General features: G+C 46.7%; 1 protein-coding gene across 1 annotated transcript; it reads left to right on the top strand.

Moving 5' to 3' along the window:
• The first annotated feature begins 1,326 nt into the window (after nt 1-1,326).
• Nucleotides 1,327-23,481, top strand: LOC119464539 (cell division cycle protein 23 homolog). The gene is given in 6 exon segments (XM_049656464.1): nt 1,327-1,719; nt 1,721-1,757; nt 5,257-5,589; nt 8,848-9,311; nt 14,205-14,391; nt 21,852-23,481. Coding segments are annotated over 6 exon segments (1,740 nt in total). The 5' UTR covers nt 1,327-1,360; the 3' UTR covers nt 22,212-23,481.
• Nucleotides 23,482-25,107: the final 1,626 nt, after the last annotated feature.

The following is a 25,107-nucleotide window of genomic DNA, read 5'->3' as shown; positions in this document are numbered from 1 at the left end:
GAGTGGTGGGCGATGAGGGCATCGCGGCACCCTAGACTGTGAGGGTGCGTGCCCGCTCTCCCACTGCGGCGCATGGGCGCAGCCCATGGAGGTAGTTTTTTAGATGCGAAGCATTTTATGGCGGGGGCTTTGTCCGTCCCTCCCGCGGCATCCCACACCCCCACAGCGCATGCGCGTCCCCTCCCCCACTCTATCCTCTCCTACGCTCCCCTCTTTCTCTCCTCTAGAAATCCGGAGCGGCGCGCACGACAGGTGGTGCGACAGCTGCACACTCCGCTGGGGGCGCCACGGTAGTTCCGCGGTATGAAAATGGCGCGCGCCTCATTCTCTCTCATGTGCAGCGCCGCGATGAGCGCTCGGGCCGCTGCCGCGAAACCATCTCCCGCTCAAGCTAACCATCTCGCCACTGCTTCGCATCCACACATCGTTCCCTTTAGCGGGAGATGGAGTAATTTTTTTTCCTTCCTCCATGGCGCAGCCCTGTAACAGTGGGCTTCTTCAATTATCCGTTCCTGACAGTCCCAGACAGCCCGAGACGGTGCTTTCAGCCAATGAGCGTTGCGTATGCAGTCTTTCGGACAGTCCAGGACTGTCAAAGACGGATAATCGAAGAGGCCCAGTGTCGACAGCGGCGTTTAGCCGTTCGTCACGTAGCCAGCGTTCCTCCATGGCGGTCACACAATCAACGCGCACAACTGTTGGGTGGTGGCGTACGTTTTGCCCGCGTTCGCACAGAACGCGCGCTGCGTTGGTGACGTACGTGTTTATGAAGAACGTGCCAACCTTTGCCGTACACCCTATGGCGGTGTACCGTAGCGACCATAAGGCCATGGTCCCTGTGGTCACCAAATAAATGAAAACAACCGGATCATATATATTAATAATTCAAATAACCAATCACACCATCATATATATCTTAATAGTCATCATTGGAAATACATAATTCCCACTATAGTAAGCTTCGCTGGTCTTCCATCTCCACCCCACTGGAAGGGCTGACAGTCTTTTTTAAACTAATCCGAAAATTATTCGTCGTTTCGACACAAAGTGAGCACTTGAAGCGACCAGCATCAAATTCTTGCGGGCAAGAAGCAAAAGCTTGAAAATCCCGGTAAAGCACCATGCGTTCTTGTCTTCTATTACTTTTTCTGCTTCTAATCCGAATATATCGACGCGCTTGGTTATATTTTTAATGATCACGATTTACTCAAATGTCCGAAGGGCCTTTTCCATTCAATGTGAAACTTACGCGAAAATTAGCGTGTCCCGAAGCTCGCTAGCGACGGACAGCGCCACCGTTTTGTTGCGTCACGTTCTACACTTTACAGCAGCGTTCCATGCGTTTTCTACGCTCTTTAACATGGCGGAAAGTTTGAGTTTAGACTTTCCTCTCATCAAGCGCGATTTGCTCCGCTCTCGCCACGAGTGTGCCCTGCGCGGACTTCGCCAGAGCGCCAAGTGGGCGTCCGAGCTCGCTTACGCGCTACGGGACATCGAGGCGTGTCCGCCGGACCTGGCGCCGGCGGCGGCAGCTCGCGATGACGACTTGGACGACACGTATTACCTCGCCAAGAGTTACCTGGACCTCAATGAGTACGATCGGGTGGCGTACTTCACGAAGAATGCCACCGGCACGACGCGGTTTCTCCACTACTACGCGCGGTACCTGTCCGACGAGAAGAAGCGGCTCGACGACACTGTCGAGCCCATAATGGCTACAGGACCGTGGGGCGAGCCAAGAGCTGAAGGATCTACAGGTGTGTGTGTGTGTGTGTGTGTGTATGTGTGGCTTGTGGGTCTGTACCGTGAGACGAGAGCCAAGCGCTGAAAGATCTACAACCCGCTGTGGCTGCGGCTTTTGCGACACGGTGCTCCTAAGCCCGAGGGCGCGGGATCGAATCCCGGCCGTGACGGCCACATTTCGATGGGGGCGAAACGCAAGAACGCCCGTTTACCGTACGTTGATTGCTCGTTAAAGAACCCTGGCCAGGTGGTCAGAATTAATCCTTTGTCCCGCACTACGGCGTGCCTCATAATCATACCGTTATTTTGGCACGTAAAACCCCAGAATTTAATTTGAAATATCAGTGCGCGCGTGTGTATGTGTGCGTGTGTGTGTTGTACGTACGTACGTATACATAACCACAGCTTAACGGTTGCATCGTGCATGATCGGTATTGTCCGGTGCCTTGTAAATATAGCCTTCCTTCAGGGTGATCGCAGTAGATGTGTCGCGTTAACTAACTAATGCCGTTTCGGTGGTCAGCTGTAGCGTCCAACAGTGGCAGCTTTGTTATGGCCAGCGGGGAAGAGAGAGAGTTAAGTTGACGCGATTATTTCTTCTGACCGGGATGTAAGGGTCTGCAAAGCACATTCAAAGTTATGTTTGATTACTTGCTTCTTCTAACATGCATGTTGTGTCTCACTGTCATCATACCGTCGGGTTGAAGCACTGCACTGAACCGGACAAATAGGAATGAACGCAAGGAAACACGACACTCGTCTCCTTGTGTTCTCTCCACTTTGTCCTGTTCATTGCGCTGATTCAACACCACATGATATGATGAATAGTCACCAAGTTGCCCAACTTTCCACATTACTTTCTCACTGTGTTAGGTCAGGTCAAAGCCAAGGTGTGTTGTGGTGTGTTTAGATATAAAATCCGTCCAAATAGGAAAACAAAAAAGAAAAGCACGGAAGAGTTTGCCAGAAGAAAAGCCAAACCTGCAGGGTTAGCAAGACATTTGTTCGATTCAGAAAAGGCGCACGGCACTGCATACGAAAAGGTGCAGGCAGTGTCAGTTGGGGTGCGCTCATTCACTACAAGGTTCAAGGGTGCACTGCACCGCAGCGGTAGCTTGCCTTGCACCCCGTGCAATGGACAATATGCAAAAGCCCGCAAGCAGGCTTTCCCACGGTGCAAACTTTCCCTAACGAAGATGGCCATGTTCCTTCTAGTAGCGCTGTTAAAGCTGAGAAACGCGTTTTGAAACCTTGACCCGTGCGGCGAATAGACGGTGGCAAGAATGATGTCGCTAACTCCCATGTTGATACTTCAATTACAATTCTAGCCCGAAGTCTGCCATCTTGATTGCATCAAAAAGCGCACTTGCAGGTTTTGCATATCGTCTATTGAGGAAGGGGGTGCAGGGTGCGCCGCTGTACCTCGGTGAATTGAGGGCCTAGGTGCAGCGTCCCGAGAATAGGTGCGGAATGTGCAGAGAAACTTGGTTGAATGCAATAAACCTACGCGCACACCTTGAAGGAGTACTGACATGAAAATTTTGCGTCCAGCTTTTATTGCTCTTTTTAGGCAGCTATCGACTCCATAATTATGGTATGGAGCCTGAATTCCACGACAGCACCACTAATAAATAATGGCGACACTTTTCATACGGCCTGCGCGAAATGCACGTGAAGTGCATGCAGCGTGGCTTCGGACGTGAGAAAAAAGGAGGCTATTCACATGACCAACAGCCAGAGGTGGCGACACGTGGCATCGCAGACAGCTCAAGAGTGCTTGAATCAGCCAATGTAGTGTGATGGTTGAAAGCCACACAAGCTGCCAAATTACCCCTTACAATTGTTCTCGTCTCTTGTCTTGTTGATTACCGAACAGACGCGGCTTTTGGCAGCAGAGCCATAGCGTTTCTTTGTATGTGTCGGTGGTATCTGGTACCATGAGTCTGCCACAACAGGCTTCGGTGACCTGTTTCAGCTTTAGTACCCTAAATGCAGATGCATCACAACTTCATGATACACTGGCTTGCTGTGCTGCTGCGACTTCCACACGCGAGTTTAGACAGAATAAATGCGTGCAGCAGTCTCGTTTATTTTTTTCATGTGCAACATCACCCTAACTAGTCTTACTGCTACCCAACATCACCAAATTTGACTGTGTATCTTGATGTCACCTTAATGTCGAGGACACCAGAACCGGCATTTTGAGACCAACTTTATAGTGTCGAGTTAAAATACCTTGTAATTGTTTCTCCGCCTTCGTACAAGCCCAGTGTTTTCCTTTTACGTTCAAGAAGCTTGCGGTAGAGTTTCTACAGTGTCAAGAAATGTCAGCACTCCATTAGGCTCAGTATTTCTCATTACCTGCCATACAGTGGGTTAGTGGCTATCGTGTTCCGCAGCTGAGCATGGAGCTGTGGGTTGCATTCCCAACAGCTGCGGCTGCATTTCTGTGGGGTCAGAATTGAAAAAATGCTTTTGTACATAGATTTATGTGCCTGTCAAACAATCTCGGATGCCCTTTGAAGTGTGAGGCAGTGCAGCAAGACGAGGACCAGATGGGAAGGGAGGCAACACAAGCACCCCCTTCATATCTGCCTTCATCTTGCTTCGCTCTCTCACACTTCAGAAGTCATGCAACACCAACTAGCTGTTTACCAGGTGATCAAAATCTGGGTCCCTTCAAAAGGCTTCTCCCATAATTCCTGCGTACCCTTGGTATGTTAAACTCAATCACTTCTTGTCAAAGGGATACTAAAGAGAAGCACTGGATCACTTTAGGTTGATAAACTATTCTTGACCTCGGGTTTCATTGATTTTGTTGTAGTAGGTTGACTATTAGATGAGAAAATGATGCTAAACATTTCATTTTTCGAATCTCGCACCAAAACGACAGTGCCGATATGCTAGTGTGACATTATGGATGACAAAAAATTTTTTCGCATTGCGGCCATTTTGGTTCACTAAATTTCTTGAAACTTCCCAAGTTCAGGTCCTTCACTCTTTTAGAACAATATGTAGTACATTTTTTACTGATTAAACCAGGCCTGAGGCGACGGTGTCAAAATCCATGCTGCACGAGCTGGTGTGGAAAGTTCAGGGTGGCATCACCACCTGTCTTTCGTGTTTGCAACCTTTTGTGCTTACCAAACGTCTTCTCATGCCAAGAGTGGCTGTTTTGGTATTACGAAAGGCTTATTTACTTGCACAGCTCAAGTAATTTTACCGTTTAGTGTCCATTTATTTATTTATTTAGTTATTTATTGACAATACCTCAAGGACCCCATAAACAGGGTTTTACATGAGGGATGGGTGAAAAAACTAGTTTGTTGATGTTGACAAAAAGTAACTCAATATTGGCTTTGAAGTGAGCCTGGTTGACATGAACTACAGCGTTTGAGGGCAGGTTGTTCCATTCGATGGCTGGTCTTGATCAAAATATGATTGCATGTGCGTGGCTCTTCGAGAGTAATTTGTGCTGCTCTGCTTCTCTTTCTTCTTTTTCTTTGCCCACAGACCGAGCTGAGGGCCCTCCGACCCAAGCTTGACGGGTTCTGCCTCTACATCTACGGTGTGGTACTCAAGCGTCTTCAGCTGCGGCAGCAGGCCATCGACGTCTTTGTCGAGGCCGTGCATGCCGAACCCCTGCACTGGGGCGCCTGGCTGGAGCTGTCGTCGCTGGTGGCCGACTGCGACCACCTGCGGAGCCTCGAACTGCCCGACCACTGGATGAAGAAGTTCTTCCTCGGCCACACGTACCTTGAGCTGCAGCTCAACGAGGAAATGCTCGAGACGTACGAGCAGCTTCAGAAGGGCCCTTTCCTGGAGAGCACCTACCTCATGGCACAGGTCAGCTACAGAGAGAGATAGTGAAAAAAATAGAACACAGGAAAGGGCAGGGAGGTTAACTAGACACACATCTGGTTTGCTACCCTGCACTGGGGGAAGGGGGTATGGGATGAAAAGAGTGAGAGGTTTCGCACACATTTGAAGGTTCGCACCGAGTCTACAGACGGTCGCCAAGACCTGTCGGCTTGAGGTATTGCAAGGTCAGTGACAGTTATATATATTGTCATGCTGTGACGATGGTGAGGAAGGAAGCACTGCCAATAGTGTGAGTTAAGATTGTTATTGGGTGGACTTGGGTGCCCGGAAAGAAGAGCAACACTCAAATCGCAACGTTAACAGCGAGCACGGTCGTCGAAGTCTGAACTCGTGGGTAAGCAGCGTGTTCATTTGTTCTGGTTGGTACATCTTGTTAAACAGCAGCACCACGGCAAGAGAACCATAGGACAGAGCGCTGACTAACAACCAAAGCCTTTATTTCCACCAGCGGTATATAAAGCCACGAAGAAGGAATACACAGGAAAAGCAGAAAAGGATCAGCGAGACAGATATTGTATTTCTTTTGTTGATAGGGAGAGGGACGGAGAGGTAACGAATGCGTCTCCATGTGTAAAATGTTAAAGGCTTCAAAAATCTTGCATGCGCACGGGTCAAGTCTGTTTGCTTTCTACACATGTGTCACTGTAATTCCAGAGTGGTCGCTGGTGCTTGCGTACATTCAAGAATGTACAACACTATTCGAGCTGCATGCGAAATGCAATTAGACGAGACTCTTCGCTATAGAATCGGTGACAAGAAATTTCGGATACAGCAGGCATGCATTGCGCCAAGCGATAGCTCGATATCGGTGATAATCCAGTGAAAAATGGTCACAGGCAAAAAGCAATACAATGTGTGTTTGACAGCATGCCTATTAGCCCTGAGAAGTTTGAGTGGCACTCTCTCGCGTGTGAAGTCAGCTGGCCGGCTCCATCGCCGTGCTGCGTATGGGCTCGCTATGTGAAAGCAGTGTGATGTGAAGTGCTCGCTTGCTCACTGTTTCTGAAACTGTGCGAGTCAGCATGTTTCTACTAACTAGAGTGTAGATAATATTTCAATGCACTGCAGTCTGTACACCTTTGACATGTCAAGCCAGAGAAAGCTGCAGAAGCTTGCTGCCCATGCTGGGCAGAGGCAACTCACCTTTGTTGTAATGTTTAGTGTGATAAAAAAAAGTTATATGCTGCTTTGTTGTAATCCAAAATTTTTTAAATGTAACAGTGCCCTTGAAGCTGTCCTCAAATTCTTGTATAAAACTGTGTCAGACGATACTAGCGAGAAGAGTAAAGCTTGCGTAGCACATATATTTGCTACAAATGGAATCTGCAAATACCACCTCATTGCCCAAAACAATTGATTTTCAGCAGTTATGAATTGTCCATATGTCAGCAAGAACAGCAAGAAACAAGCTGCTGTGGATTGATGGGATTGGCCTTTCGTGCGATGTATGAGGAGTGAAAGAGAAGGCAAACTAAAATGGAATATTGCAAAACATGGGCTTGAGTAGAAGCCCTTATCTGCTGTCTTTTGCGCCTGTGCAGTGAAGTCTGTATAGTGTGGTGCCATTTAGCAGAAAATGGAGAAAGGTTGTGTACTACATGGCCTCTGATGTTGCACCTGTTAAGGAAGCCTCACCTATCTGAAGTCAATCACGGAGGCCCTAGCCACATATGGCTTCATTTTTTTTTTGGCCACCATATGCTGGTGTGCTTTATGGGCCTTGTCTGACAGGCATGACGGGTACCATAAAAGGGGTCATGTTCCTGTGGGCCCTTCAAAAGGGGAGCTTGAAAACTGAACAAGTAGTCTATGTTAATTGTAAATAGCTGTCCCTGTAGAGTTTCTTATTTGCTGTACCTAAAGGGAAAACTGGGGGCCCTGCCATGCTCCTGTATGCATGGGAATGCCAGAATGTTGTGGTTTCGGATTGGCCTCTTTCTCAGAGAGTCAGGATACCGAGAAAACACGTCTGGCTAGCAGCTAAACGTGTGTCACGATGGTTCATTGTTTACTAAAACATCATATAAAGTCTAGATTTTTATGAATTTTTATGTAAACCATTTTTTTTATTAGACCAATTGCAACCATGAGAACCCTTGTTGGGTCATGCAATTATATCAGATGTGAACAGCACCGGTAGCTGCTAAGGTCTCAAGAAAAACTACAAGGTCTGCGCTGACTGTGTACTAGTTTCAGTTGTGTCTTTCTTTCCTTTGCTTACTTCTATAAAACATGAGTAAAGAACTTTGTATTACGGGCAATCAAAGAGTTAATCTGATGACTTTACTCTAAGGAGACATTGTTTGTGCAGAAATGACTTTGCTTTAATTAAGCTCGGCCTCATTCGAGACAAGCCTTGCACACCCGCATCCCAGAATTCCCATGTTGGCATAGCACTTATCAAGAAACTCGCCTAGATGGTAGTTCCAGATTTCCCTTAGGTAACATTGTAAAAAAAACTCTATTTCTGTCCCTTAGCAGTACTAGTACTGCCTAAAGGGATAATTAAGGAAAATCTAAATCAATAGAGTATTATTCTAGAAGTCTATCATCGTTTTCTATGTCTCAGTATATCACATTGTTGCATAGAAAATTGTCGCCAAATCTCCCACTGCTGCTCATCAATTTGAAGCGCCTGCACCAAAATGGACGAGTTGACGTAATCTCCCCGTGAGCTCCCTCTATGCCACTTTTATGTCTTTTAGAAACTCTCTGTTTGGCTCTATATAAGAAGCATACTGCTGGGCGACAGCAGGTGTTCTGCTTGCGTGAGTCGCTCTGCGGCTCTGCTTGTGTTCTGGATACGATCACTTGAGTGTCAGCGGCCGGAGCAGGCGAGGGTGGTTGCCCTCTCGGCGATTGTTAACAGAGAAAGCGATGTGACTCACAGTGGTGGGACTTACCAGCCGCTCTCTGTGAGTCGGCCAGTGCTGACGTCACATGACAGGTACCATAGTCCAGAACAGCTGGTGCCATTCTGATTTTCCGTTTTCGTCATTTTGTCACTTACGAAAGCTGTGTTCTCGATATCAATGAAAAATTCATTATTATAGAAGCCTTTCAATCTAGCCCAGCTTAATATCTTCCTTTGGCGTGCTTGTAAAAAAACTTCTTGTATTTGCCACATTTTCCTAGTCCTCTCAATTATAATGGCGTTGCATTGGCTCCATGTACGTAATCAAGTTCAAGCATTTGTACTGGACAACTTCCTGGCCAATGCAGGTTGCCATTGCGTACCACAACATGCGGGTGGTGGACAAAGCCATCGAGGGCTTCCAGCAGCTGCGCAAGGCTGACCCGTTCCGGCTGGACAACATGGACATCTACTCCAACCTGCTCTACGTCAAGGAGCTGCGCGTCGAGCTCAGCCACCTGGCTCACAGCGTGTGCGCCATCGACAAGTACAAGCCGGAGACCTGCTGCGTCATCGGCAACTTCTACTCGCTGCGGGCCCAGCATGAGAAGGCTGTCCTCTACTTCGGCCGTGCGCTGCGGCTGAACCCGAACTACTTTGCCGCGTGGACGCTCATGGGCCACGAGTACATGGAGATGAAGAACACCAACGCTGCCATCCAGTCGTACCGGCAGGCCATCGAGGTTAACCGCCGGGACTACCGTGCCTGGTACGGGCTGGGCCAGACATACGAGATACTAAAGATGCCCAATTACTGCCTCTACTACTACAGGTCAGTCTGGCCATCTCTTTTGTGCTCTATAAAAACCTTTTTTACATTGTTAACTCCTCCTATGATTGTTTACTGTATAAATTGGAATATAGGTTGACCCCCTCGCCTTGATGTAAAAAGATTGCGGAAAAAGAAAATCTGCGACACAGTTCGGTCATCTCGCTCATTTGTCATCAGGAATGATAAACGCACGTGCGACTAGTCTGTACTGTCAGGATTCTTGCCCGGCAATGTCGGCCATAGTCGTTTTTGACATTGTCGACAGCACACCATCACTAGTGATGTCCAAGGCATTTGTTTAGTGGGGCTCCCAACTACAGGACCTAGCATTGGCACCACAGCCCTCATGAAGGCAATTGGGTTGTGTACAATGTACATCTTCCATTCGAGGCCTGGAAGCCTCTACCAGTGCTGGTACCAGCCAACGCAGTTGTGGAGGCCACACAGACCTCACTAACGATGCTGAAGAGAAGGCTTCCTACAAAGAAGCCAACACCTCTGCGGAGCACCTCCAACGAGGAGCACCTTTGCGGTGCTGACTCAAGGGAAGTGTGTCCTACGGACACAGACGAGTCTGGAGAGGTTGCTGCTAGCGGCAAGACTCCAAAACGGCCTGTTGTGCCTCCGATCCTCCCTGGCAGGGGAAAAGGGGTTTGGCATCCGGTCAGTGCTCAAGGAAAGGGCACGTGACCGATTTTCCATTCCAATTTCTTGTCACTTATATTTATAGTTGTACCCATAGCACTACGACAAGAACCCATGTCGTTTTTTTTTTCTATCATGACATTCATAATACACTGGAATTGTTGGGGCCTCATCCTAAAATTGGGTGACATTAAGGACATTATACGCAATTTTTCACCTGTAGCACTTTGTCTACAGGACACTATTCTAGGTCCAAAAAACAGCAATTTTTTAAAGGTTTTACAGTTGTTCGAAGGAACAGTGAGCACGCCAGCCAACTATCAGGAGGAGTCGCCTTAAAATCATACAAGGCAGTACTCCTACCCGTGATATCAAATTAAATACCTCTTTAAAAGCTGTAGCTTTTACGATTTTATCCCACAACACCATCTCCATTTGTTCATTTTATATTTTGCCTCTTGAACATGTAACCCTCCGAGAACTCGACGAATTAACAGCACAGCTGCCAGAATCTTTTTTTTTAGTTGGTGATTTTAACGCTCATTGTACACTCTGGGGCAGTGAGAAAACAGATCAAAGAGGGCAAGTCATTGAAGATCTTATTTTGTCAACCAGCATATGTTTTTCAAACATGGGTTCACCAACGTATTTTTCACCAAGCTCACACAAATTTAGTTGTGTCGATTTAGCCTTCTGCTCACCATTGTTTTTAGAGATTTTGAGTGGGAAGTTCTCGACACTTCATATGGAAGTGATCATTTGCCAGCAATCATCAAACTATCATCCACAGTACATATCATAAACTCTAAGCCACGTAGCTGGAAGTTACAGCATGTGGACTGACCTTTATTTATGAAGAATGCAAAACTCGAAGAAGTCCTTTCACCAGAACCCAGATGAAGTGAATGAAAAACTCACAGCAGTTGTAATAGCAGCGGTGGAAGATGCAATACCCCAATCATTGAACATTGTGTGAAAGAAGCTAAACCCCTGGTGGACACCGCAGTGTACACAAGCAAAGAAACAGCAAAATAAGGCTTGGGGTAGCCTGAGAAGGTACCCCACTTATAGCAACCTTATAAACTTAAAACAGGCTAAAGCGAAAGCACGATATGTCCGGAGACATGCGGGAGAGTCATCATGGCAAGAATATGTGACCTCAATTAATAGTTCAGTCACATCCAAAAAGTTGCGGGATCAGCTCAGGAATTTTAGGGGCGACTATTCATCATATACAGTGCCTTTACTCACAACTGCAGGCATACAGACAACACTACAAGAACAAGCTGACTTACTAGGTGAACATTTTATATAATGTTTCCAGCTCAGCGAACTACTCTGGCGCATTTCTAAAATAGTCTGCAGAGAAACAGAGATTGCCTATTACAGGGACATCAAATGAACCCTACAATGCTCCACTAACACTTCAAGAATTAAACGGGGTACTTTCTGCTGGCAAAAAAAAAAAAAAAACGCCAGTTGGCCATCACCGCATTCATTATTCAATGCTTTCCCACCTTACCCTTGCATCCGTAAAAGCTCTGCTAGAATTTTTCAACAAAATATGGGATACAGGCATAATACGAAAATAATGGAAAAATGCAATCATAGTAGCTTTCCTGAAAGCTGGAAAGCCATCTACATCTCCCAGCAGCACCGGCCCATTGCCCTCACAAGCTGTTTAGCAAAATCCTACGAAAGCATCGTAAATACAAGGCTGACATTCACTCTTCGAACACAGAATATACTAGACATTCTCCAACGCGGTTATAAAAGGGACTGCTCAACAACCTTCAGTTGCGATCAAATTAACTGGGGTAGAATTACCGTATTTACACGATTGTAAGTCGACTCGAATGTAGGTCGACCCCCCCAAAATTGCATGTTTCAACAAAAAAAAAAGTTGGGGGGGGGGAGAAAAACCATGCGAGTGCATTTCACACAAGGGAAATTTATTGATGGGGTTGCTAAGACTACTCATCGTCACTAGAGTTGACCTCACTGGTACTGCTGCCGTCATAGCTGCTGCGGTCTCACAGCACGTCGTCATCAAAAGTGAGTCCACACTTCGCAAACGACCGCACCACGACATCGCGTGGTACAGCCCCCCACGCAGAGGACCCACCCGCACACAGTAGCCAGAGAGGCCAAATTTTCTCGCGCTGGAGCCGCCACTGCCGCACCACACGTTCACTGACTCCAGACTTGCGTCCCGCTGCGCAGTTGTTAGTTTCCTCAACATGGAGGATAGCAGCCCGTTTGAACGCTGCTGAGAACGAGCGCTGAAAGTTCTTGGCACTCGTGACAGGCGCGACGATTCAGCACAACAGCAGAAGTGACAGATGCGCGCGGCCGTCGAAAACAATCGTATCTCAAAGAAAAGATCTTCCGCCAACTACCAATACCCCCCTACCGGCGGCTCTTCCGCCAGCTACCAATATCCCCCAAACGGTGACTCTTCCGCCATCTACCAATACCCCCTAAACGGCGGCTCTTCCATGATCGATGCTCCCACAAGAGCCGTGCGCTCGTGGTGCGCGCAATCAAAATGTATGCAATACCGTAAATTATTACGCTACGCTTCTACCGTAACCATAAAAACGTAGGTGCGAAGTTGTAAGCACGCCGTAGCACCCCTGATTTCTCGTTTCTCTTACCGTTACTAGCGGTACACGGTTCGGTTTCGATTCTAAGTCGATCCCCCAACATTGGATTGCCAAATTTGAAAAAAATGGGTCGACCTATAATCGTGTAAATACGGTGATAGAAGTCTACTGTACCAAGATGCATGCCCCAACTGCAGAATGACTCAATTTTTTCTTAGATCATGCGTTCCACACACTTTTGACACTGGTACCATGGATTTACATACCTGCCAACCCGTGGCGCACCGACGGGGGGGGGGGTTTCGGGGGTTGTAACCCCCCCCCCCTGAGGCCGACTTCACCCCCCTCTTTTGTTTAACCCCTTTTCTTTCCTTGCGCATTTCAGTACTGCAACTAAGATGTAAGACGCGCAATCGTCTGCACACTCACAAAAAGTGCATTTTTTGACAATTTCCCATGGAGAAATTGAAATTAGTGCTATTTAGATGGTATTGGCAAACTGTCAACCCCCCCCCTGGCAGAGATCCTGGGTGCGCTACTGCTGCCAACTGTCCCGACTTTGTCATAAAGTTTACGAATTTGGGCTCGTGCTCTGGTTTTATGATTGTTGCATCAAGTTTTATGAAAAATAGATTCCATTCACGAAAATATCTTAAAGGTGTTGAAGGATGGGGTGAGCAAGATTCAAGAACGTCCCAGTTTCGCCCAAAGGCGAAGCATTGATTGCGATAGCAAAATTATTAGACAGCCATATGCAGCAAGGTTAGTGGTTTTATCAGCTGTAAAACTGCTGTTAACATTGACTTGCTAACTAAATTAATGAGCACGTGGTTATGCGAGGACAGGCAAATATGAGCACATCTCACTGGATGACCGTGGACACACTCTGTCAGAATGCTGTCATGATGAAGAGCGGCGAGCGAATTTCCCTTCGTGCAGTCTCTCACTTCAACACGAAGCCAGTAGATACGGCTGGAGTAGAAGTGGAGATGCGTGCTGCTGCGCCCCTCTTCCCCCCCAAGTTGCACATCTGAAATTTCGGCACGCACTCTCCCGCCTTCCTCCCCGGCGCGCGCGAGATGACGTCGGCACACCAAGCCGCCATCTCTATTGGCTCACCCTTGCATGCTTTCCCTCGCACCTACAGCATCTGGCGCCAGGCCACAATGTTATCACACTTGGACTTTACACCGAACATCACGGTGATGGTGGAAATTTACTTGGCATGTCCATATAATTGCTATTGCAATCCTTTTTATACTAATGAAGCGCACTAAACAGAGGGCTACTTCCTTTGAGCAAGTTTATTCAGAAACCTTCCTGAAGCAGGCTAAATTGGCAAAAAGCCGGATTGCTGAAAAAGTCACTAAGACCTGAAAACACTGTACTGCTTCTAAGTCTCTGGCGTGTCTATCTTGCTGCTCCTTTTGTGCTGTCTCTGAACGTAAATAATCATAAAGTGTGTGTATCTCGCAATAGGTATGCATGTTCAGGGCAAAGAAGCAGAAGTGTGTGCTTCTCCCTGACGCTCCTCGATTTGTCACCTGTGAGTGTTTTTACGAATTTTAGAGTTCATAGGTTGGCAGGTATGAAGTGACCGCGGCGGCTGGCATTCTACTGTACTGTTTCCGACTGCATGCAGGCAAGCGCAGGAGCTGCGACCCAACGACTCACGCATGATGGTGGCACTGGGCGAGGCCTACGAGAAGCTGGACAAGCACCACGAGGCCAAGAAGTGCTTCTGGCGGGCCCACTACCTCGGGGACTTTGAGGGGCTCGCCCTGTTCAAGCTGGCTCGCGTCTACGAGCGCCTCGGGGAAAGCCAGCAGGTCAGCTCCGCTTCTTGCATCTCATTTGCAGTAGAGTGTTAGTAAGACACGCCATGTACACAAAAAGAAAGTGTGATATTAAGGAAAACGCAACATCTAAATTTTATCATTCAAACACAGTGGAACCTCGTTGATATGATCTTTGCGGGAAGCAGAAAATAATATGTATCATCCAAAGCAAGCCCCAAAATTTAAGAAAACAGGCTTACTTGGTGACAAACTCGCTAGGAAAGCTTCCCGTTGCGTCGAATGACATAACACGCGTGTTATGCGGAGCAGCATCACGGCGCCACACGAATCGCAGCCAACACACTTTTATCCAGCAACTTTAAAGTAGCTCGTCAGTTTTCGCTGAACTTTCTTTTTTTCAAAGTTCGTAAACAAGTTCTTTTGAAAGATAAGTTCCTTGACATAGCTACGGACATCACGGCACCATGAGGCCAAGGATTTCTAAACAAAGGAACCCCGTTGTGCAGCGTGACACGAGCGACACGACTGGTGGACGAGGGCAGGCGCTTCATTCAGCCATGTGACCACATGAAGATCTCGCCTAAAAAGCGAACCAAAACAAGCGCGAGCGAAATCTGATGTGAGCAGACAATTTTACGAGTGCGAAAATAGCAGTCGGGCAGGTCTGCATGATACAGTAGAACCCCGCTGTCGCGTTCCCGGGTGCTGCGTTTTCCCGGCTGTTACGTCGTTTCTGGCCAGTCCCGGCACAACTCCCATAGAACCCAATGCATTGGTAACCCCGCTGTTACGTCGCAACTGTGGGACCGTTCCCGCATCATACATTGCGAACTGCCACCCCGCACCGGCCTAAGCGGCCATTTTGACTTTTCATGTCGCTTGGCGTGGTTGCTTGACGATGGCATTGGCCGCCCAAAGTGCCGGGGGCAACACTTATGACGTATTTTTGGTTCCCGCCAGCAAAAGCATGGCCCTTCAGATCCGTATTTGCTATCTAAAGATGGTGTCTGTGACGCGTTGCTTCCCTAAAATTAGTTTTGGCTCATAGATGTTCCGTATAAAGTCCAAGGGCGACAACGCAGTCACCACGTGCCGTATGCTGTATGTGCGAGTGCAAGCGTGTGAGGAGCTGACGACCGCTTCTAAATCTCGCGCGCGAAAGAAAGAAAAGCACGGAGGTAGCGCACCTTCTTCCGTTGCGCTCGAGGCACCGGCGAGGGAGCGAGGGGGGAGGGATAGCGGGAAGCGTTGTGCCCACTGTAGTTGTGCTCTGGCATCAACTGCGTACTGCGTGGCAGCGCGCGGTCGCGTGGGCCGTATCTTGAAAGCGATCTACGTTGGGGGCAGAGTCTACGTAGTGTAGGTGCATCGGCGGCTCGTAGCTTTGTGCATGTTCTCGGTGCTCAGTTTGCGTTGAAGTGATAGACAACAGCATGAAGGTCACTTCGCTCGCTTCTGCAGCGGCGCTTAAATTCCTCACGCCAGCATTTGACAGCGCGTGTCCGCGCTCATCGAGTGTGATGTGTTCATGTTTGCCTGTGTGTGCTGAGACCATGCTTGTTAATATAGTTAATAAGCGAATGTTTACAATTTTATACGGATGATAAAACTACTATTCTTACTTTGTATAGCTGTCTACTAATTTGCTATCGCAATCGATACTTCTGCTGTCGGGTGAAACTGCGCCTTTTTTTCACACATAAGAATTAAAATAATATTGCGTGCAGTTCAACACTACTCCCATTTCTCAATTTTTCCTGTTTTCCGGCTCTTGCGTTTCCCGGCTCTTAAGTTTTTTTTTTACGGCCCCGTGAAAAACGTATCAGCGGGGTTCTACTGTACCAGTTTCCCGTGCCACGGCCGGTCTGGAGGTGCGCACTCTCTTCCTTCTTTAAAGAGCGAGCGCGCGCCTCCAGACCGGCCATCCCTGCGCGTACATCACTGAAGGGGGCAGCTCTCATTGGTTTGCGTTGCTCGCGGCTCGTTTGCCACCGGGGCGCGTGGCAATCTAAATCGGTCCAGAACCAATCCCTCCCGCGGCACGAAAAACCTGCTTCGCTGCAGCTTCTGTGGCGCGCGTTTTGCTGCTGCTGGCACACAATGCGCGTTTTTCCGCTGGTGTCGCTGGCCCTTAACAGGTTGTTTGTGGGTCGTTGGAATATAATTTAATCTAGTATACATGAATATAAAGCTAACAGTTTCAGAAATACCAGTTTGCAGTCGTATCATCCAATTTCAGGTGAGAATGCGATCGTATCAACCGTGTGAAAATACATTGCTCCTATTGGGCGTTGGCTGAGAAACGAAAAAAAAGAAAACGTATAATATGAAAGACGTATTACGCAGAATCGTATCAACGAGGTTCCACTGTACGGTTGAATTTCTTTAAAGCAGTCGCATTCGACATGAAAGTCTTTTGTTATATCTGATTTGGGACCATGATCAAGTATTTTGCAGTCTTTTATTTCATATTTTATGCACCAGACTACAAGAGCGCAATGTTATAGACATGCAGGCAGATATTGGCAGAAGAAAAAAAGAATCACCATAGGCTCTTTGCAAAAGAAACAGAAGTGCAATGCCTCTGAAGGGTGAGCGAGGTGTTCTGCCGATTTTAATGTCCCGTTGACAGCTTGTCGTGCTGATGCTGATACATGGCGCTCCGTATTCTCCATAGGTAAACATGCATTGTTTATGCATGAGTATGGATGGGCTTCCGTAAATACTTTTAATAACGATAAAAAAATAGTACATACGCTGAATTATATATATATTGTGATTCGGCACTTGGGTAGTGCACGCTAAAGAACCCCAGGTGGTCAAAATTAATCAGGAGCCCTCCACTACGGCATGCCTCATAATCACAACTGGTTTTGGCACGTAAAACCCCAGAAAGAAGAAGAAGAAGGCACTTGGGTAGTAGTCCGCATCGGAGGAATCACTGCTCGACTCGCTTTCAGCAGAGCAACCGGCGCATCCGTGTTGGTTGCTCTGCATGTGCACGTAATCGAACCATGTATATCAGCGCACGCAAGGAAACTCGATGATTGTGTGCCCGTCAGAAAAACCAAACAAGTCAGAAATTTGTAGTAATCCTTCGTTCCGTCGCCAACGAGGGGCAATAAGCTTTTGCGAGCCGAGAAAAGAAACACAGGCATTGGCAGTATCCTTCGTATACGGCGGCATCGTTTGCTTGTACTAGTGCCCGCCTGTGAACAGTTGTAATCACACCCCTGTGAGCAACAGATGGGCAAGCATCTAGCGGTGATCCTTTGAGAGATTAAAAACCAGATAGACATCAGTGTTTAGGAGTGCAATGAATGGAAATGGCCTGCGAGACGGAACCGAAAGTAACAGTTGCACGCCCTCGCACCAGGGTGTCGGAACGAAATGTTTTTCGTTCTGGTTTTAGTTTCGTTCCACTGAAGAAAGTTCCGTTCCAGTTCTGCTCCGGAACGAAAAAAAAATGTTCCGTAACGGGGGGTTCATAATGGTTTTATTTCGCATGCAAACATTTTCAAGCAAAGTAACGATAAAAAAAATTAGCGTAGCTTGCACTGGAGTCATTCCAGTGCAAGCTACGCCAGTGCAAGCTACCAAGTCATTCCCAGCATTTTCCGAAATTTATTGATTATTGATCGATTATCAATTAGCTGTTGATTGGCTATCGATCGGCCCAACCATGCTTAGCTAGACTTAGCCAGGCTCAGCTTCGCTAGTTCACAGGGGTGTGCGCCATTGCGCTTGAACCTTTTCTGCACTACCGTCAGGATCGGCCCAAAATTTCTATTCGCATGTTACCAACTAACACTCGGCTTAAACAGCTCCGCTGTTAAAAACATACGTATTTATTTCTCTCAATAATTTGAGAAAAGCTTTCTCAATATATTTCTCAAATATTTTTTCTCAATTCATTTGTCTATGTGCGCGGTAACCGCTTTGCGCGCGGTTTGATACGGTAGCGCCAATGGGATGCGGCCGACGACGAGGGCTTGCACTAGTCGTCTCGTCCTCGGTGAGGCCGTCCTGGCTTCGCGGTATTCAGGCTATTATGAATTATGAATTCTGAGATCATACTCAGTGCCTTGAGTCAAGGCACTGAGTATGATCTGAGAGGGAACCACTGAGATAAGCGCTAATTCTCACGTTGCCTGACGTCGGTTGCTGAGGATTGCCGACTTTCCCCTTGAACCGAAAACCAATCAAAAATATTTCGGTTTCACTCCAGAACAAAATAATAAATAACGTTTCGGTTACATTTTCGTTCCGGCCAAAAATATTGTTCTTTTTCGTTTTTGTTTTCGTTCCGTTCCGACACTGCCTCGCACACGTGGATGTGTGAGCGGTCGTTGAAACGCCAGCATAAAGAAGCCATGGAATGAAAACCAAGAGACTACGTAGCAAATAAAAAATTACTTGTATCTACACACGGTGGCAGCACTTGTTGCGCAAGAAAGAGAGTAAAAATTTGTGCATTTTTCAAACATACAGACGGCTCCCTAAATATACAGCATGGATCATTTGGGACTTGTTCGTGGCGCCGTATACAGTTAAACCTGGATATAACGAAATTGACAAATTCCCGAAAAACTTCGTTGTAAAGAGGATTTCGTTATATGCAGGTACAGCAGCAAAATTCGAAAAAGACACGCTTATCGTACATACTCAATTTTAACGCGCCCTCGATTGTAACGCGCACCTGTTTTCCGTGACCAAAAGAGAGGAAAAAAATGCTTTTGCAGTACCGCGCACCTCTTGCTTTCATACAGAAGTACAACTATCGCTCAAGATTTACTCCCAATACACTAAAGTTGCGATTAAACAACAAAGTCCCATGGACGCGTGTCGTTTCGCACAAGTGCGAGGCGTCGTAAACGAAGAGCGCGTGACACGATGGCGTCGTAGCGTCGTATAGTGTCACCTAGTGTCAGGTTAGTGAAGTGAAGTGCAGAGGCTTGTGCAGTAACCAAAGGGTGGCGCTGCCGGTGCATTGAAAAAAAGAACATTTTTTTTTTCGGCAATATCAACTGGAAAAGGATAGTGCTGGCTTGGCGGGCTAGGCCAGCTGCAGTAAGCAGCGGGATCAGGTTTGAATGAAGGGAGGGGGAAAGGTCACGCCCGCGGCGGCAAGATCGCCGGGTCGAGGGATGCAGGCCCGCCTCGCGCACGCTTGCACGCACACGTGCACTCGCTCTTGCCTCGCAGTCGCCGTGAATTTGCCTTGCATTCCGTTGCAGCAAAGAAGGTGTTTCTGGTTGCTGCTTGCGCAAAAATGACAAAATTTGGGGCAAAATCTCTAGGTTGTCAGCAGGGAAAATTCGTTATTTCGAGGGGATCTCTTGCTGCCACTTCGTTACGTAGAGGTCTCAAATACATGTGCTTCCATGGAGTAACGGCGGGGAATAGAAAAACTTCATTATATCCAGGAATTCGTTCTATGGAGGTTCGTTATGAGCAGGTTTAACTGTATTTACGGTATTGACTGTCAAAGGGTTAAGGAATTTTCAGGCATGGGATTTGAAGTCGGCTGGCACAAGATAGGTTTAATTTAAAGGAGTATTGACATAATATTTTCGACTACACTTGAACCTTGTTTTAAAGGGCCCCTTACCAGGCCACATAGCAAATTTTGGTTATACGCTGGATGTTGTAGGGAGAGTTTTACTGCGAGAATTTTTCAAATTAGCCGAAATAGAAATATTTCAGTGCTGCGAACCCATGATTTCAGGAGGCGAGCATCACTGCCAACATAGACACTCTATCCACTTGTCCCTGTCTAGCCTCCACAAGTGACATATCTTGCCTGTGTTCTCCCATACCAGAGCCAGAGGATCGTGTGACGCATACGTCACGGGCCTTTCTTCTTTTTTTTTTGCTCGCTTTTTTACTGTGCGGTGCACTTTTGCTGACGGTCTGGCACGCGAGCTGTTGCGTTTGTCTCTTTGCACAGCGCACTGTTTTGTGCACTGTGCACAAGAACGCCTGACTAGTGTTATAAGTCAGTGCTACGCGAACACTGAGGCGGACGCAAGTGCATCACAGAGCATGATCGCATGCTGAAACACTGTAGAAAATGACATAGGCTCTGTGCGCGTGCGACTGCACGACGTGGGAACAAGCAGACGACACGGAAGTAGATCCCTCTTGCTACGGTACGAAGTAAAACAAAAACACGCAGACATTTGGTTTGTATGTTTTATTATGTCTCTGAACTTTAATTCGTCTATTGAAGGAACATATTGTTACGTAAAACGACACAAGGCGGGACTATTTACACTGTATTTACACTAGACAGACACAGTAGCCAAGATGGTGGACAGCCACCAGCACCCGACAGAACCGTCTTCTTTGTCGTCTGCCCCTGGCAGAATGTGTCTCTCGTAGCATTACCCCCGGCGGTGAAAGCGCCGTCTCGGCGCACTTCAAACATTGTCGTCAGAAGGAGGGTGGTATGCAATATCAAGCAAATATCTGCTGATGCCTTGAATAATTCTCAGAGACACGTACCACTGTGAGTGACGTCAGAGCACGGATAATTTGCGTGATTGACGTCGACTCTCTGGCTGGGAGTGCGGTGCCCTCGAGCAGAAGGGCGCAGGGCGGTTTGTTTGAAATTTCAGCTCTTATCGCGGCGTGCAGCGGTGTGATACTTTGCAGGCACGATCGTAAGTGCACATTGTATGCACTATGCTTGTCCGTTTGAAATCATCAGACCTGGTGAGGGACCCTTTAATGAAGTTGAAGGGGAATCCGAAATTGAAAGCCAAACTACCTGATCTGCTCCTTTCTCACGGCCTCGCAGCTCCACTGTGTGAGTGCGCCTGCTTGGCCGGCTCATGCCGAGTAGAGCTGACAATTCCAGACAACCATGAGCTGAAGGTCGCTGAAATGTGAAGAGTGGCAAAAAGGAAGGGAATAGTCTTGCGGGTCGTTAAGAGTTCTGAAGGAGTGCTAAAGTCCATTCAAAAGTTTCATTACGTTACAAGAGCTTGTCATGGTATGCTAAAATTTTTATTTCTGCTTATGTTTGACTTAGAAGTGTTTCTTACACGTAGATCCTCACTTAACACAAACAGAATTATTTCTACCAAATAAGAACTGGCACCGGGAAGGGTTAAACTCTGTGATGGGTGCTATGAGAGCCTGCTATGGTGACCACTTGGTTACACTCTTTTACACCCTTTCGGGCTTATCCGATAATTACCTATCTTGTGCACATTTCTTTTCTTTAGCACTCTGCTCACACCAGTTTCCTGTAGAGAATGTTATGTGATGCTGATGTGTGCATCCTGCCCATGATCTGAAAATGCTGGAAGTGCAGCTGTACAAAAGGAAATGCACACCACATAGATGCCAATTGTTGTTTGGGTACAAATTAAGCCCCAAAAGGTGTGAATTTTTCTTGGTGTAATTTTTTTCCCACATAACTGCGCAGTTTTTTCAGTGAGGCTGCTCTGACTTGACATCTCTCTCTCTCTCGACTTGCCCAGGCTTGCGCAGCGTTCACCGACTACGTGCGGCAGGGTGACAGCCAGTGCTACCGGGCTGACCGCGAGGACTTGGCGCACGCCTGCCGCTTCCTGGCCAGGTACCACTTGGCCCAGAAGGATCTCGACGCGGCGTATGAGTTTGCGCACAAGTGCACCGAGTTCCCGGAAACCAAGGAGGAAGCGCGGGGCCTACTCAAGCAGGTGGCTGAGGCCCGGGCACTCCTTGAGCAGGACACGGGAGGTGGGGAGATGCAGGTTGAGGAAGAAGAAGACGAAGACGACGACTCACTCCTGACCGGTCAAGACTCGCTCATCTGTGAGATCACGGATGTGGGAGGCTTCAGGACTCCTAACAAGTGATTGCTAGTGTAAATTATTGAAGTGTTTTCCATTCTCTCGCCTAAAGGGCGACGGCTGCAACAGGGGATGCATCAGTGAAACCTGAAGGTGACTGTTGTGATGACGAGAAGTTTTGCGCTTCTGGACTAAGACACTGTTGGTAGGATTGAGGGGTGGATTTGTATATTGAAGGCGATGGTGATGTGAAAGGAAGCTCTTTTCTGGCTAGAGAATTACGATGACCTGCCTCATCACGGGTGGTAATGTTAGAGCTCTCATTCAAGTGAACTACTGCAGGGAATTACTGTGACTGCTTTCATTACTTGTGTTAATAAGACTATTGCTGCAGTTGGAGTTAGATTGGCAAAATTTGTTGGTAGTTTTATGGCGTGTCACATTGTGATGTGAAGAAGTTAGGCTAAGTGGAAACTATCGGAGCATTCCTGGACCCTGACCACGGCGGCAGTGAAATACAGGCTGAAGAAAAAGGAGGTGAGAAAGGCAATGATTAGCCATCGGGCAAACGAAACTCTGGCAACGTCGGTGAGGGTTCGAGACCTGCAACGAGCGGCCATTGCCATAAATCAATGTTTCTTTTGCACTCTACAGATTTGATGGATTTATCAGGAGCAGGGTCGGTTTGTAAGAAGCTCTCAGCTCACAATTTGAAATTAGGATATATTTGAAAAATATATCCACTGACACCCATTTCATTGAGCTGTTGTCAGTTTCACAATCATGAGCTCGGCCATAACATCCACGTTGCTGCATCACGTAGGAAAATGAAACACTGTATGCCACAATGTTCCTGGATGAGGACTGTGGTACTTGAGACATGCGAAATAGAGAGCAGATAAGTGAGACTAGGACATGGATTATCATTAAAAATGACTGTGTCATTATGTCAAATTGTGAAGACAGTGTTTTTTGTTTTATGTCACTTTGAGATAAATAGCTTGTCTTTGTGTTTACTGTTAGTAAAATTCGCCCGTAAGCAACACTTGCATATATTCATTTTTCCAACATATTTCATTTTTTGTATATATCGACAATTTAGTTTGAATATTTTCATGTCTGAAAGTTACTTTAGCCTGGGCACCTCTCATGTAAAACCCCTCTTGCTGGGGTATGGGAGGTACCTTAGACGACAAAATAATGATAATAATCATTCAGTGAATAAATTTTTACTTTATGTGCCCACGACGAACCAAAGGTCTAAATACTGGTGCACAGAGCAACAAGAAAGAAGGGTAAAAAGGTGAAAACTACGACCAATAGTTATGGATAAAAATCGAATAATAAAAAAGGAACAGTAGTAATAACAGTAATAATAATAATAAATATTAATAGTAATAATTAGAATAATAATAATAGCCTCCAAAAATGGGGGGGTGGGGTCGCATGGATTGGGACGCTTAATGTTTGAGGCCATGATATTTTCCAGGGTTGCCGCTCATCAACCGATGTCTGCAATGCATAGGAGGGTCTATTGCGGTGGTGTCAGAAGCCCGGAAGACGGTCTTTCTAGTTGACTTCAGATGGGGTCGGCGTATCAGGAGTCTCACTATCTTGTGAGCACTTACAGAAAAAAAAAAAAAAAAAAACGGCGGCGAGGTGTCTTGTCGATGTATGAACATGGGAAAATGTATCAAATGACACCTTTCCATGCTGGGAACATGTAGCAATAGTCGGCAACGAAGGATGTATTAAAAAAGGATAATTAGCCGTAAACGGGGTGGGATATGAATGCCAGTGTCGCCCTAAGAACAAAAAGGTGGTCCTGGTCACCATTCTTGATTTTGATGAAGTTTACTTTAGGCACAGGTGTTGGGCCCAGAACAAAGATTCTGAACTTAGTTTTGTTAAAAAAATTTGCTCGCCTGAAAAAAAAAACACAAGTTTCAGCCATCGAAAACAATTTCCCGCCCGTTTTGCGATTTCTCAACTTTGAGCGCGCATAGAGAAACAATGGTACACTTCTCGATCACAATATTTTTTTCCCACAAAGAACAAGTAAAATGCTACCTTATGGGTATTTTATTGCACTTGGCTACAAAAGGAACTTTGAGAAAAAAAATTACAAACATGGAAAATGGACCAAAATACCTGTAATTCAGGAATTTATTGCTCTAGGCTAATTAAAGTGAGGATAATAAAACTCAGTGCACACAGACTTTTATGTTTTCACACTCTTTAGAAATAATTTTAGTTGCTTTGTCAAGCACTGTTATAATTAAAAATTGCACTGAAACTTAAATGGTTTGCTAAAAACATCGAAATTTGATAATAGTTTTCTTAAAAAGGCCATTTTTAGCTTTTTTGAAGATCACTCTGGTTGAAGTCAAGGACGTTGTCTACCACTGTGCGTAAAAGAACGTTGCATTATTTGAGTACCGAACAAGTTGCAATGTGTCAAATGTGACCACACTCGGCCTAGCGGCCGCAACACTGATTTCGTGCGTTCTGATTTGATGAGCTATGCAAGAACTCATTCAACGTAATATTCATTGATCAAATATAACGCTGCCAACAATCGATGTTGTCCTGTGTGGGTTACAACCTGTTGTATGCCAATGTGGCCGAGGAAGAAGGCTGATGGTACTGTTGCCATGGGGCTGTATTTTATTAATCTGGTCTTGCGCCTTTTTTTACCAACATGTGACATTCGATTTCACTGCCGAAGAGGTTGCTTATCCAAAGCAACTGTTCTTGCCACGAACAACTGCAGCTCGGAGTTATGGGTCACTTGCACTCCCACATATGCCACGACTGAATACTAGGCCTTGCAGGAACCACAACCCATTATCTTGCCTTCAATCACCTGAAAGATTCAATGGCAGCTTTTGAAGCGTAATGCAACTTTTAGTAGCTTAGGAGTTAAAACTTGCACCATATCGGAAGCAGAGTTGATGGCACA

The sequence above is a fragment of the Dermacentor silvarum genome, chromosome 9, assembly GCF_013339745.2.
Source record: "Dermacentor silvarum isolate Dsil-2018 chromosome 9, BIME_Dsil_1.4, whole genome shotgun sequence".
Classification (NCBI taxonomy): domain Eukaryota; kingdom Metazoa; phylum Arthropoda; class Arachnida; order Ixodida; family Ixodidae; genus Dermacentor; species Dermacentor silvarum.
Note: the sequence above shows the minus strand (reverse complement) of the source record. Positions and strands in the feature narration are given on the sequence as shown.